Source organism: Protopterus annectens, chromosome 9.part0, assembly GCF_019279795.1.
Source record: "Protopterus annectens isolate FY-2018-M chromosome 9.part0, PAN1.0, whole genome shotgun sequence".
Lineage (NCBI taxonomy): Eukaryota > Metazoa > Chordata > Ceratodontiformes > Protopteridae > Protopterus > Protopterus annectens.
Window position 1 is genome coordinate 583,280,010 of NC_056743.1, and position 15,331 is coordinate 583,295,340.

The following is a 15,331-nucleotide window of genomic DNA, read 5'->3' on the forward strand; positions in this document are numbered from 1 at the left end:
TAGAAGGACTGCTCTCATCTCTAGGACGTTTATGTGCAATTTGGTCTCTATAGGGGACCACGTGCCTTGAACCATCCTGCCCTAAAAATGTCCCCCACCCCAACAGGGAGGCGTCCGTGGTTACTGTGGCCTTAGGTGGAGGGAGACAAACCGTCCTGCCTAGAAAAAGGTCCTGAGACTGAAGCCACCACAAAAGATAATTCCTGCATACCTGTGTCAACTTTGTCACAGGCATGGGCCGAGACAGATTGGACCACTGGACTGTCAGGGAGACACCAAATGAATGGCAGCCGCCATACAGCCTAGTGTTTTGAGAATCAAATGAACAGGTGGGAGTGCTACATTCAACAAAAGAGAAACTTGATCCTGAATCAGCTGGACTCTGCGGGTAGGCAGTGCTGCAGTCTCTGATACCATGTCCAGCAGGTCTCCAATGAATTCCAGGTTTTAGCTTGGAACTAGATTTGACTTGGGCAGGTTTATTGTGATACCTATTTGCTGGAAAAGACTAAGGACATACCTGGTCATCAGTGTTATTTAATGCCTCGTGGGAGCTGTGAGAAGCCAACTGTCCATGTATGGAAAAACCTGGAAACCTTGCAGTTGGAGACAAGTTTTCATCACTGCCATATATTTAGTAAACACCCAGGGGCTGTGGTGAGTCCAAAAGGCAGGGCTCTGAACTGATAATGATAGGCACTAACCAAAAGCGTAAGTGTCTCCTGGAGCGTCTGTCGCTCTTTGAGATCCACTGAGCACATCCAATCATCCTTGCGCAAGAGTGGCAGAATGGACTGTAGAGTGACCATCTGGAACTTGACTTCTTGACAGAAATGTTTAGCTCAATGATGTCCAAAAGCAGACGCAGGTTCCCGGTCTTTTCTGAGACCAAAAACAAGCGAGAGGAAGTTCTGGACCCTTGTTGTCCTGTAGGGACCTTTTGAATGGCTCTTTATTGAATGAGGTCTTGCACCTCAAGATAGGCCAACTCCCTTTGGTGGGGTGGTATGTCTGGGAGAAATCTGTAAGTTGGAGGGGGCTAGGAGAAGGGAATAGAGTAACCCCTGAAAATAATTTTTAGCACCCACTGATTGGAGGTGAAACTTGTCCAGGCTAGTGGGTGAGAGTATAACCCCTGACTGCCTCCAGGGCAGGACAGTCCGACAGTGCATCAGGAGCGCTGGAAGGGCTTCAACAAGAAAGGTTCTCGGGACCCCTGATTTTGCTGCCCCCTCTGCCCTAGGGCAGCAACTAACACTGAATCCCCACCCTTGCCTGTGGAAGAAGATTCCTGGAAAGCATCCTGAAAGGAAGACAGAGTCCTCCAGAACCAAAGCTTCTTACTTCCTCTCTGGGTTTAGAAAACTTGATCCCTACCATATAAAAAGTCTTGCCTTCCTGCTCACTGCAGGTTAAGGTCTCCTTAACAGATGGTCCAAACAAAGTGGAACCGTCAAAGGGGGCGTTACTAAAGGATGCCTTAAAGGGTTCTGCAAACTTGCAAAGGTGAAGTCAGGCACACTGCCTGATAGCCATGCTGGTGCCTGCCGGTCCAGAGGTGTGCTCTGCAGTACTGAAGTTCAGCCTCATGGAGGCATTGGCTAAGGAAGTGATAGTGGAGAGCTTCGGAGATACTATCTTGAGGCTCTCTGGAGGCAACAACTCTGACAGGGAAGTAGTAAGCTGTGAAACCAAATCCCTCTGAAGACGGATAAAGTGGGCCAACTAATTAGTTGCTCTCAGACCAAAAGTAGCTGAGGCAAACACACACTTTCCAAAACAGTCAGTCGCCCACAACTCCCTGTTCAGGGGATGGACTGAGGAGTTCTGCTCAGCTAGCTCCTTCTTGGTGGCAGCGGCCACCATAATGGCATTGACAGGGATGCCTTTACTCTAAAAAGAGCTATACTTAGGGGGACTGAGGAAATTCTCTGCTTTCTTGGGCACAGGTTCCACCATGTCTATCTCCTTCCAAGCTCTGCTGGCGATAACATCCACAAGCTCATCAGCAAGGGAGGAACCCAGGTAGAAGATGACCCATCCTGAACATCTTCAGGAACAAGGGCTCTACCGAAGATGGGGATGGGGAAGACCATCCGCCTCTCTGTTTGAGAACTTCCACGATGTCCCTGAAGAAAACCTCCTCAGGCAGAAATATGAAGGACCCATCTCCCTCCTCAAAATCCGTGTCTTTGGTGATGGACGCTCTGGGGGGAGTCCAAGTGCCTCTTCTTACATGTTCTACTTCCGATGGAGCACCTCCATGTTGGGCTCAGGGGAGATGGGTTCCCCAAGTGCAGCAGTGCCTGCCTGAAGGTGCTCAGGGGAGGACTGACCCTGGATGGATGATGAGGCCTCAGCACCCAATCCCAAGAAAGGCTGCGGAGGACCTTGAGAAGGAGAAGTAACTACCAAACTGGAGAAGGTATTCTCTAACACCTAGAAGGTCAACAGACTAGACGAACCCCCCCCCCCATCCCCAGTGGCCAGGGCCACCGGGGAAGGAAGAAAGAACCCTGACGCAGTACCAAAGCCCCCAGATGATATCGGCTCTAAGCTGTCCAGTGCAGAAGCCCCCAAGGGAGAGGAGCAGTTCAAAAAGTCCAGACCGAAACCCACCCCCAGGGGAACCAGCACCAACCACTCTGAGATGAGGCCCACTGTGGTCTGAGAGCTGCGGAACAGAGCCAGGCAGGGGACCCTGATGGGTTGAGAAGGGGGAGGGGGGATACCATACACAGTCGGCCTCTCACTACGAATCTCCTAGTCCTGATGTTCCAAAACCTGTTGGATTGGAAGAGGACAATGGAGACCTGTGGATGGGGAGGGTCCCCTTGCCACATGAGCAGGGAATGACAGCAAGCCCAACTCAATTTGGGCTTTGAGGAAATTCCTCATCATCTTATCCATGTCCGAGGGAAGGAGACATCTGGATGATCCAGCCTTGGATCCCAAAGTTCTATGGCCTCAAGAAGTTCATCAGCTCTGACGTCTGGGATCCGATCTCCTGGAAGACCCAGAAGGGGAACCCTCTACAACAGGATCCAATGGTACTTTCGGATCAGACAACCTTGTAGGATCCGAAGGCTTGGCAGCCATACCAGAAAGATCTGAAACTGGTCAGATCTGGGGATGGCTTGCTTCTACTCTGATCCAAAGGCCTCCGATCTGACAAAGCCTTGGCTCAGAGTCTCTGATCCGAAGCTCTAGGAATGACAGACCTCGGATCCAAAGCTGAAGAGACTGGACTCAGATCTGGGGATCTGCGATCCGAGAGCCTCAACTTTTTAGGGAATGAAGACGACACCCCAGTGGTAGGAGTTGGTCTCTTCTTCGGTTCCTGCGAGGACTTGGAATGAGAGTCCGAAGGCAGAGGACCACCCCGAGCCAAGCCCTTGAGGAGAAGCTTATTGAGGCACTCTACTAGGGCCTAGGGGTTAAATGCAGCACAAATGTCGCATTCAACTTCCAGGTGAGCTGATCCTAGACACTCCTCATGCGAGTTAGAGCAAGGCATCTTCTGACTGCATAAGAAGCTCCTCTTAAAGCCTGCAGGCTTATTAGACAACCTGTCCAAGTACCACACACACAAACACACAGACACACACACACTTTTGTTTTTTTTTTTTTTTTTAAATACAAAGGGACGACTTTAAGAAAAAGGTGCAAAGCACCAAGCACTAGAAGAGGGGAGAACCCACCTACACCAACAACTAAGTTCTAACAGGGAGGGGAGGAATTACAACTAACTAAAGTCTGTTAAAGACAGCAAAGATAGCCTACAAAGGAAAGAAATGAAAATAAGCCAAGAAAAAGGTACTTATCTACGATACCCTGACCATCAGCCTGGACTACATCTGGAGTGATTCATTGGCAAAAGAGATCTGAGGGTTAGAAGGTAGCAAGGGATTATGGGAAGGGGAGAAGCTTGAGCTCTGGATCTGTCTGAGAAGTTGTCGGCTCTGATCCTAGACCCATCTGTGAATAATAATGACACGGATAGCATCAGAACAGTCTTCTTAGCTACTGCAAGGCTGTCTAATGCAAGCTGTGTTCAACTTCAAGGATGATGAGAAAAAACATTTTCAAAGCTAACTGTGGATAAAAGTGGAACAAGGTAACCTGTAAAGTCCAATGTAAGCCCCAGAATATTGGGAACCCTACAAAGGTCAGCCTGGGGAAGGAGGCAGGACAGAAATTGTGTGCGACTAGAACTAAATATGGCTATTTCAAAGGACTGTACTTCACATGGAGATAACCCTCCTAAGAAAAATATGGGAAGCAAATGTCTCCAACTGGAATCAGAATTTACTCACAAGGGAGGTGCCTATGCAAGGCATCTATACAAAGGTAAGTGAGAAACAGTATGCAAAACTAGTGAGAGAAACAGGATGCAGAACTAATGAGAGAAAACAAATGGTCTTTCAAGAGACTAAACAACTCTGAAAAGAAATCAAGCAATCAAGAATAACTTTCGGATCTAAAGTTGTGCCTCGTGTGAAAAAGCAACTCTGCCAGCATTCATCTGAATGAAGTTCTTTTTCAGATCTCTTCCACTCCTGGCTACATTTCAGCAAGTAGTGCTGAAGTGGACTAATGAAAAGCTTCTGTCATCAACCAGACGTTTTTGTAGCCTTGTGACTACATAGGTATTTAAAAGGATTATGACTACATTTTTCTTTAGACATCAGATACAAGTGATCTTTCTTGACATCTGCCAGAGAAAAAATGTGGACAACTTTGGGGTGACAGCAATAGCATTGAATACACCCATTAATCCAGGCAAAAGAGATGTGGGGGAGTGGAGTTTAGCTACTGAAATTTAACAAGGCACAGAGCAGAAGAAGTAGGTAGGATACTCAATTTAATAAAAATCTATTCTTCAAATCTTCCCTAAACACCACCCAATGAGTTAAAACATTTCTGGTATGACTGCAGACAAGAAATTAGGCTTAAAACCATCCTTCCCAGACCTACTCAAATGTTACAGCTTATAAAAGATCCATATTTGAGTTCTGGATGTCTATAAGTGAAAGTGGATAAGCATTTTAACAAAAATGTGCTCTGCTGATAGTAGGTACCAATATAAATAATGTTCTGCACTACTGGAATAAGGTTACCAATCCCCCTCCCCTCAAAAAAATCACTGATGGAAATAGGAAATTTTGACTAACAAGCACAAGACAGAAATATGAAAATCAAAGAATAGACACAGAAAGAATACCTAAATATGACACTGATTTTTTATGATTTATTTTCAATTGGATGGATTACTTGATAGTCACAGTTGCCTCCCATGGCTGTCCAATCATGACTTAATGCAATTTGGTATCTTTGCAGTTAAACTTCAGTTGCATTTTCTATTTTCTCTTACGAAAGGTGTGAGTTAGGGAGGATACTGCAAGGGCCAGCACTAGAAGTCGGGGTTTCTTTTTCACTCTAAAGATTATACTGCACTCCAATGTCTTACTTTCTTCTTCTATCATAAAATTTAAGACATACAAAAATGAAATAAGAAAGGAAATATAGAGACAAGTGTTAAAATAAGAGAATACTTAAGTGGTAGTAAAAACAAATGGAGAACAGGACACGTAACAAAAGAACTACTTTCTCACCAGTCTGCATCTTCACCGATAAGAAAGGTGATGTAGCACGAAGAATGCAAAAGCTAAAGCGTAAACTACAGCTACAGCACAAGATACATTGTGTAAACAGAAACTGCATACGGAAATGAAAATGCAATAATTCTGTGTATCATAGCAAAAACAGCACACTAAAGAGTCATCAATCTAAGAGATGTGATGTGACAGGAGTGCAAAAGCTAAACGTGCAATGTTGAGAAACCTCTAGGGAGCAAATACAACACATAACTGGATAAGGCTACCCTGGAAAAGTAGTTATTCATGAAAATGGTGAGGCGTAATAACAGGAATAAAAAGGCCTAAGTTCAGGAAAAAAAAATGGCAAGCCAAGGTGGCTCTATAGAAGGATATACCCCTGGATATACACAATCTTAATACAAACTGAAGAACGCATGAACAGTCAGAAAGGGATTATTTCAATGGAAAGTGACAGAAGTTCAAAAATGGTAAGACACTGGTTAAAAAAGTAAGGATTTTTAGGGCTATGTTTGCAAAGCAAAAATTAAGTAAAGTGACAGTATAGGTCAAAGGTACACAGTTAAGGGCAGCAGCATGATCAGAAAAAACAAGAACTGCGAGACTGACAGGAATCTTCAGGCAGTTATCAAAGTCTGGTTAAGCCATCTTCCATGATACCAAAAGTTTTGGTACTAGTGCTTGGAAACGATAGCTCCCTTGCACAATGGTGGACATGTGAAACATACAGGTAAGTAAAAAAAAACTGTCAGGATAGAAAATAAATAAATCTTCATGTCTGACTATTTTCTGTCTCGTTATTTAGGTAGTTTGCATATACTATGCATAATTAAATATTCTTAAGACATCTGCAAAAGTTGTAGCTCACAAATTATTTCTATGTGGCTTACTAAATAGTAATAATTAAGATTAAGATCTGCACATTCTGTGTAGAGCAGAACAAGAAAACTACCCAACAGGTCACTGCTGGACCAGCCATCTTTCAGAAAAAATGCGTTAACATTTACAGGTTGCACCACAAAATGAAACACAGAATTATCCAGTGGGATCTCTGTGGGTCACAGTTTTGATATTGTAAATAACTTCAGCAATGTTTAGGGACTTGGGTAAATCATTACAGTAATATACTAATAAAAATGAATTTGAATGGTTCAGTATGATGTTTTCACTATTATTTTTATGTTTAAGGTGGCTCATTCAGCGATGAAGTGGAAGAAAGGTTCGACCATTTTTCTGGACTCCTCAACAACCGCTTAACTGCATGATAAAAGAAAGAGAATGCAGTGAAAAATATTTTCACAGGCATGGAAGCTTTTTTGTAAAAAGATTCAGACCTCCAAAAATATATTTAAAAACTATACATAAAAAGAGACAAACAGTGCTGCAAAAGTGACCCATCGATACAACCCACTACTTATTTATGCAAATACTTATAACCTTGGTGCTCTGTGTTCTATTACACCTTGCTTTCAAAGCCATTTACTGGTCATTTTGACAAAATAATCATGAGGATGGATTTCACTTTTGTCAAGCAATAATTACAGGTTTCACACCTGCTTGTGTTTTAACCTAACCACGTCAACCACCACTGTGCTGTTTGGGGGAATGTACTGGATAAAGTAGTCATCAGTACCTTACTTAGCAGTCAAGACAACTGATCATCTGAACTTCTTATGCACATTTTCATCATCAAGGCAAAGCATGCAGCACGGCACAGAGAAACTTCTAGATACACTGAGCAATAACAGGTGGGACACACGTTTGTGCTGCTAAAGGCTGATGCAAAGAATTACAGAATGTTAACCACTTTACATTTTGAAAGGCTACAGCTTCTTTGGATTCAAAGTTTATGAATGTGTAGCTAGATACAAGTTAAAATAAATAATATGTTTTCTGGGGTCATCAAACTACAAATAACAATATACTACTGGCTATCATACTGAAAACCTGTGCAGGCAATCAGTTTTAATTTAGGAATATTGATATCAGTAGTACAAAGTGGTTCATTTTTACTACATCTGCTAATGCAGGCCTTCTTGAAAGAGAATTACTGAATTAAACATTCTGAATATCATCATAAAAGATTATTTTACTGTATTACTGACATTTCTCTGATGCTCTGAATGCTGCAAACTCAAAAGTACAAGGGATTTACAATTCACTGAAGGATAGACAGCACCCATTTCAGGCTAACCACAATCCTATCATTTCACAACAAAACAAAGACTAGGGAAAGCTCCTGGAACTTGGATTACGTTCCATACGTATCTCAAACAATCTAAGGGCAGCTGCTACAAACTGAGATGTATAATGCTATTTATAAGGTGCATGTTTAGTGCAGTGTTTTACAGACACAACTGTAGTCCCATCAAAGGTGAACTGTGTTCCAGATACAGAGGTCATAACCACTAAAAGTAATGGGTTTTCTTTAGGTGGACAAACAGTCCCTGCTTTGACATTTCTCTTTCAAACATTTAACAAGGATCTGAAAATAAAAAAAAAAAAAGTTTATATATGCATTCTGCTATACTTTTACAGTGGCCCAAGAAGTACAAAGTTCCAGTCTCCTACTCAAGAGTCTGTCTTGAGATTGTCACTGCTGTGCAAGATGTAAATCAGAGTTGGTGCAATAAGTACAATATTACACACTACTTTACACACTACAAAATCATGGAGCTGACAAGGAAAATCAGAAAACCTACTTTGCAACAAAGGCAGAACAATTACGTTTCTGCAGTTAACACTACACAGCAAAATAATGATTCACCCTACTTTCAGATCAGTGCTACAAATTTCTGCATGGACTTGACAAATGTATACTCTGGTCTAGCAGCAGATGGGTAACCAATTTGAAAGTCATCCTGAGACTAGTAATGTTCATCAGCTTAAAATAATCAAGCAGTATCTATCTCTATAAATTAAAATTTGCAGTAAAACTATATTACTAATTCCAATATGGTCAGAAACACAGTGCTGGAATAAGTCAGAATTGTTTAAAACCTATGCCTACTGACATACTAAAGAAAGGTGAATCACTACAACAGGGAACACTTGGGACTCTAAAATGAATCAGTTGTTCAGTGAAAATTTCCAGCTGCTTGCTTTTGGTTTGCTACCTCTAAACTATGATGGACATGAATAAGCTAGCCAGTGTCACCTTCTGGTCATCAAATCTTATTACCTTAATGTTAGAGCATTTATTTCCCATCAATGACGGCATTTTCTGAATGTGCCCAAAAGTTGAGAGAACAGACTTGTAGATAAAGCTTTCATTTTAGTCGGGCAGAACTTTCTTCTCCACCAGCATCTCTCTACATGACATACTAGAGAATACCACAGATATTTTCTTGTGAAATGCACTTCAACTAAAACAGTTACTTAAAACCTGCCTGCTAGAAAACATTTTAATAACCCTTTCCAAAATACCTACATGATCAACAATGCTCCCACTTGACCCTGAACTAAACGATCACCCAAATATAAGTAAAGATGGATTCTGTCACAAGCATCTGTTTGGTTTAGAAAATCCTCCACCTTCTCTAGAGTGCAACGTATAAAAAAGACAGTAGAGGAACAGCTCTTACTGAAGTATATAGGAAATGTTTTTCATAGAGATTTTATCAACACCTGAAAAACTCTGAAGCAATGTGCCATTTCATAATTTAAAGACTCTGCAAGTTATAGGTGTGAAGTTCAGTACATCAGAGAAGCCTACGACACACTTAAAATGGATGGTAGTTTATGTTCCCTTGCTTAAACATCCATTAACAGCCAATTTTACCCCTGCTAAAAGATAAGGGAGGTAGGAGATGGGGACAGTCTTATGCTCCCTTAAACATCCACTGACAGCCAATCCTACCCCTGCTAAAAGATCAGGGAGGTAAGAGTTGGGGTGGGGATTGTCATCACTCAACAGCAAAGACTGATATTATTCCTCCTCCATTTAGTAGACAAAATTACTCTTACACGGGATAATAAAAACTATGCACAGTATAATTTTCTTATGCTAAAACACAGCTTTGTCATTTTCAACCTATGGGAAAATCTTGGTTTACAAAACAATACCATTTGCCACATCTTTCAACCATCTACTTGTTGCTGACAGGAGTCCTAAGAACATATTTCCAAGCATCTTGGCACTCTGAATATCAACCACAATATTCTACACAAAGGAATAAAAACTTCTGAGACATTCCAAGTCACTGTTGTTCAAGTTTCTGGGACACAGGGGGTTACATGCACCATGCAGATGACTGCTTTATATTTTTTTCAGACCACTACATTTGAGTGCTATGTTCTCAGTGCCCAAACTATTACTATAGTAAGAACTTAAATCTTCATTCTTTTACAATAGATTCCTGAAATATTTATACTGTGGCTAAGTACTCCTCAGCATACTAAAGCAGACACTTATACTGATGGTGTATCAGGACTACCTGACCTTTTATTCCAATACAAATTATTCAAAGTTAGTGCTTGATTTAAGATTCAGTATCAATCAAGGTCCCATTAACCACAAATTGCCAGTATACACATTCTGTCTTACTAATATTTTATGGCTAATATTTTATGGCTCAGTGTAAAAATCTTTCTTTACAGATGCAGATAATGAGGGGAAAAAGGGCCACAAGGCATGCTTTCTCATCTATGTGGCCCTAGAATGAAAAAAATATTGTACTCTCAGTTATTATGCTTTTTTATGTATATCTTACTTGCATAAACATCAGGGATATGAAATGTTTTAAAACGCGCATTTACCTTTCTAAAGTATGCATATTTTTGTGAACAAAATAATGGTGCTTCATTGCTCCTCTGTTCTATGAGGGACAAATTTTACTTGCCAAATAAAATAAATGCACATCTGACTTGAACTGCAAAGGTGTTTTGCTTTAATACGTGTTTGGTTTGTTATGTACGGTGTGTTTTACTATGAAATAACTTATTTGTGTTGCAAAGTGCTGTTTTTATGGGTTGGATCTAACCTCTCAGGTACAGTTTAAAAAAGCACAAAGTTCAGTACCAAATAAATCACATGCATTCTACAGCACAGGAGCCATGAGAATGAAAAGAAGTCCTGAAAGTCATTACATAATAAGGATGCAACATTCAAGGTTACAAGACAGTAGTGCAATCTGAGGACACAGGGTGAGACATTCACTCGGAGAGGGTGTCGATCTCTTATTTATTTGCATATTACACTGGAGAGAGACTGTCACAAAAATGACAGTGATGCAGTAAAATAAAGTTGTGAATACAGAAGACGCTGTACTGAGAAGTGCAGCCTGTACTCCATGAACACTACAAGGTGACTAAAACACAGTTCTTAATGTGTGGAATACAGGTGTGATACCTTTTAAATGAGTACTCAATATCTTTCCTCCTGAAGTCCACAAGGACTCGCTATCTTTTCTCCAAAAAAGGTGCCTAAAGGATAGGAGTGTCAAATCTTTCTTGCTTCTACTCAGAAAATCTGCAGACCTTGCTGTACTGAAGACCTCTTGAGCAGAATCAAAAGGCTCATAAGCTGAGACAGAGTAAATGTTTTCTCCCATATCACATTCAGCAGGACATGGAGATAATGCCATCAGAGTTAAATGGTTTATTACAAATGTCTGGGAATAAGAAAACTGGAAAGGTCTTTTTTTATGCTTTCCTACTAACACTCTGGAACAGGATTTTTTAACGGTCTATTGCTAGGAGAAGTAAATTCTAAGTAAATAACATCCTCAACCTTTGATGGAATTTCCAGCAAGACTTGTTTTCTGATACAACCACTCCCTCCCCAACCCCCAATAAGCGAACAAAAGAAAAACATCTCCGTCAATTGACCATTTGAGACCATCTGCTTCTGTTCTCCTCAGCTGAATTGCCAGGGAGTCCTGCTTGGATGGAATGAAAAAAAGCTCTTAGGTGCCTGGCTCTGCCGCCATTTCCTCAACAGTCAATGCTAACCTGCATAATGGGATGTGAATGAGCCCCTCACATCTATTGCACCACTGTGGTGGTGTCTGTCATTAGATGTAAGGATCCTGGCTTCCACTCACTCTTGAAAGACCTGATAACATGGATCACCACTGTCATTATTTCCTTGTATGTTAACATATCTTGAGATGACAGTTGTCCTGAGGTATTCTGGACTTAGTGTTCCCCACTGAAGGCTTATCAGACTGTGTCTGAGGCACTTGTGATCAGAATCTGATTGACAGGGGACAGTTTAGATTTGCTGTACCACCAATTGAGTTCCAGGTGAATGCAAGGCAAGAGAAGCATCATCATCAAGGATTGACTGGGCTAACTCAAAATGCACCTGAGGTACCACTGAAGGTTTCTCAAATGCAGTCTTGTCATGGGTTCCATCAAAACTGTTAATGTCATATACCCCAGAATGCATAACTATTCTCCTGAAATAAACATCGGGGAAGTCAGAAAAATGTCCCCTAACAAGAATTCTATCTTGTCCGAATGTAAGGAATGCCTTCTGGCTGTTTGAGTCCACAAGGGCTCCCAGGAAAAAGTACAGTTTTGTACCTACCATAAATGTAGATGTCCGAGAGGAATGCATCTGCAGTCTTTACAAATGGGTTGTCCTGTCGTCAGGCAGCCCTTCGGTCGGCCGGATTCCAAAGTCTGGGTCTGGCTTCGGCTGGTGTCGCACTTCACCCGACGTCATTGCAGCAGTTTTTCGGGTATAAAGGCATCAGCCGACGCCATTTTCCTCAGTGTTTCTTGCCCCAGATGCCCTCTAGGATGGCTAAATTTGGATAAATGCCAAAGTTTCCAAATAGTAAAGAGCAAACACATAAAATAAGCATGTATGTACATATATACAAACAAATACACCATAATAGATCCCCCCCAAGCTAGCTGAAGATTGGCAAATACCCTAGGAGTACCTCAGAGGGGAAGGAGGGTGGGTAATCCTGACTGCAGATGCATTCCTCTCGGACATCTACATTTATGGTAGGTACAAAACTGTACTATGTCCTTCAAGGATGCATCTGCAGTCTTTACAAATGGGTAGAATACCATAGCTAAACTAGGGGAGGAGGAAATGAGAAGAGATTATGGTGTAGTTAGGATCCCTTGCAAAACAGCAGTGGCAAAACCAGCACGGGATCTAGAGTATAGAGGTAAGTTATAATGCTTGGCAAATGTATGCACGGAGGTCCAAGTAGCAGCCTCTATAATGTCCTTGGTAGCCACTCCTCGTAAGAAAGCTGTGGTAGTGGCTGTAGCCCTTGTGGAGTGAGGCCTGATGTTCTCTGGAGTTTTCTTTCCATGGTAGGAGTAACAAAATCTAATGCAATTTCCTATCCATTTTGAGATTGTCTGTTTAGAAATTGGTTTTCCTTCTTTTCCTGTTGCATATGCTACCAGAAGCTGGTCAGTTTTTCTATTGTTTTTTGTCCTGTCCAGGTAGTAGCGTAATTGTCTGTGTACATCCAGGGTATGTCAGAGCTTTTCTCCCCTGTTCTGTGGATTGGGGAAGAATGTAGGAATGTGGATAGCCTGATTTAAAGAGACTCTGGATACCACCTTAGGCATAAATGTAGGATTTGTCCTCATGGACACTCTATCTTGATGGAAGATCAGGAAGGGTTGTACTGCCATTAATGCTTGTAGTTCAGAGACCCTTCTTGTTGAAGTTATAGCCAGCAGGAAAGCAGTCTTCCAGGATAAGTATTGCAATTCTGCTGTAGCTGCTGGTTCGAAAGGAGGTAGAGTCAGTTTTTCTAGCACAAAGTTCAAGTCCCATGTTAGCAATGGAGGTTTCCTGGGAGGTTTTACATTTTTAATTCCTCTCAGAAACTGTCTGAGCAGAGGATGCGAGAAGACAGGAGGATCCAAGCTGTATTCTGCTGAAATAGCTGAGGCATGTATCTTGATGGAGGAATAGGACAGGCCTGTATGGTAGAGCTCCGCCAAGTACTCCAGGATGTTGGCTATGTTCACCAGTGTCACATCTTGCCCATTTGCAGTACTCCAGATGAGATATCTTTTCCATTTTGCTGCATAATTCTTTCTTGTTGAAGGTCTACGAGCCTCCAGGATTATGTCTTTAACCCTTTGGGATAAATTTGTGTCAATTGCTGTTATGTAATGTTCCAGGCAGTTAGCTGCAGAGTTTTTAGGTTTGGATGCAGAATGTTGTAGTTGTTCTGTGTGAGCAGTAATGGGATCAGGGGCAGTGTCCATATTTGTTCCCGGGACATGCTCCTCAGCAGTGGATACCAATGTTGTCTTGGCCAGTCTGGGGCTATCAGAATGATCCTCGGACGTTCCTCTTTGATTTTGAGAAGCACCTTGTGCATCAAAGGAAGTGGTGGGAATGCGTATGCTGTCAGGTTTTTCCAACTGAAGGATAGGGAGTCCACCTTCTAAGCAAGTGGGTGGTAAGTCCTTGTGCAGAATTTCTTCAACTGGTGATTGAAAGGGGATGCAAACAAGTCTATTTGTGGTACACCCCATTCTCTTGTGATGGTTTTGAAGATGTCCGGATGCAGCATCCATTCGTGGGCATCTGTTGTAGTTCTGCTTAATATGTCTGCTAGAATGTTTTCTTTCCCTGGTACATAAATTGCCTGTAGCTGAATGTTGTAGCTCAGAGCCACATCCCATAGGTCCTGTGCCAGCCGGCATAGAGGGTATGAGTGTGTGCCTCCCTGTTTGTTGATGTACCACATAACTGTGGTGTTGTCTGTCCTTATCATCAACTGGCCTTCTTGGAGAAAAGGTCTGAATGCCTGGATTGCCAATTTTACTGCCATCATTTCTTTTAGATTTATGTGTAGATGCAGCTGGTCTTGAGTCCATAGGCCTTGAATGCACTTGTCCATTATGTATGCCCCCCAACCGAGGTCTGAGGCATCTGTCGTGATGGTTTGTCTTGGTTGACTTTTGCAGAAGGGCAGTCCTGTGTTTGATTGACAGGCCTGAGCCCACCATAAGAACTCTTGCTTCAGGCATGGGATCATTGGAATTTTGGTTTCTAGGCTGTGCTTGTGCTGAGACCACAAATTCTTTAGGTACCACTGTAGCTTTCTCATATGCAGCCTGGCATGAGGTACCAGTATTATGCAGGATGCCATGAAGCCTAGAGCTTGAAGCACTTTTCTTGCAGTTAGATGGCTCTGCTTTGTTAATGCCAAGAAGTAGAGAGGAAGTTGCTCTTTCTTTTCTGCAGTTAGGAATGCCATTTGTTTTGATGTGTCCAGTTCTGCACCCAGAAAGGTTATTCTTTGGGATGGAATCAGCCTTGACTTTTTTGTATTGACTGTATATCCCAGGGCTTGCAGCAGGTAGATGACTCTTTGTAAGTCTTCTGTTAGTTTGTTTTGTTGTCCGCTTGTATCAGGCAGTCGTCCAGGTAGGGATAGATTTGAATTCCCTGAAGTCTGCAATGAGCGATTACTGATGCCAGGCATTTCGTGAACACTCTGGGCGCAGTAGATAAGCCAAAGGGCAATGCTGAGAATTGATAATGCTCTGATCCTGCAAGAAATCTGAGGTATCTTCTGCAAATTGGTCTTATGGGGACGTGCAGGTATGCCTCCTTGAGATCTAGAGTTACCAGCCAAGACTCCTTGCCCAGCATGGGAAGAAGCTGCTGTAGGGTCAGCATTTTGAATTTTGGAACAATGAGGAATGTGTTTAAAGCGGACAGGTCTAGAATAGGCCTCCATTTGTTTTGTTTTCTTGGTACCAGGAAGAGC

At 42.1% G+C, this 15,331-nt stretch overlaps 2 protein-coding genes across 2 annotated transcripts in view; one reads left to right on the forward strand and one right to left on the reverse strand.

The window, feature by feature from the left end:
- Window positions 1–9,590, forward strand: part of LOXL2 (lysyl oxidase like 2) — an 836,537-nt gene extending 826,947 nt beyond the window's left edge. The window contains exon 14 of the mRNA XM_044083118.1: window positions 6,807–9,590. Within this exon, the coding sequence (XP_043939053.1) occupies window positions 6,807–6,883 (77 nt within the window). The 3' untranslated portion in view covers window positions 6,884–9,590. The remainder of the gene's footprint in view (window positions 1–6,806) is intronic.
- Window positions 1–15,331, reverse strand: part of R3HCC1 (R3H domain and coiled-coil containing 1) — a 682,694-nt gene that overhangs the window by 94,230 nt on the left and 573,133 nt on the right. The window lies entirely within an intron of this gene.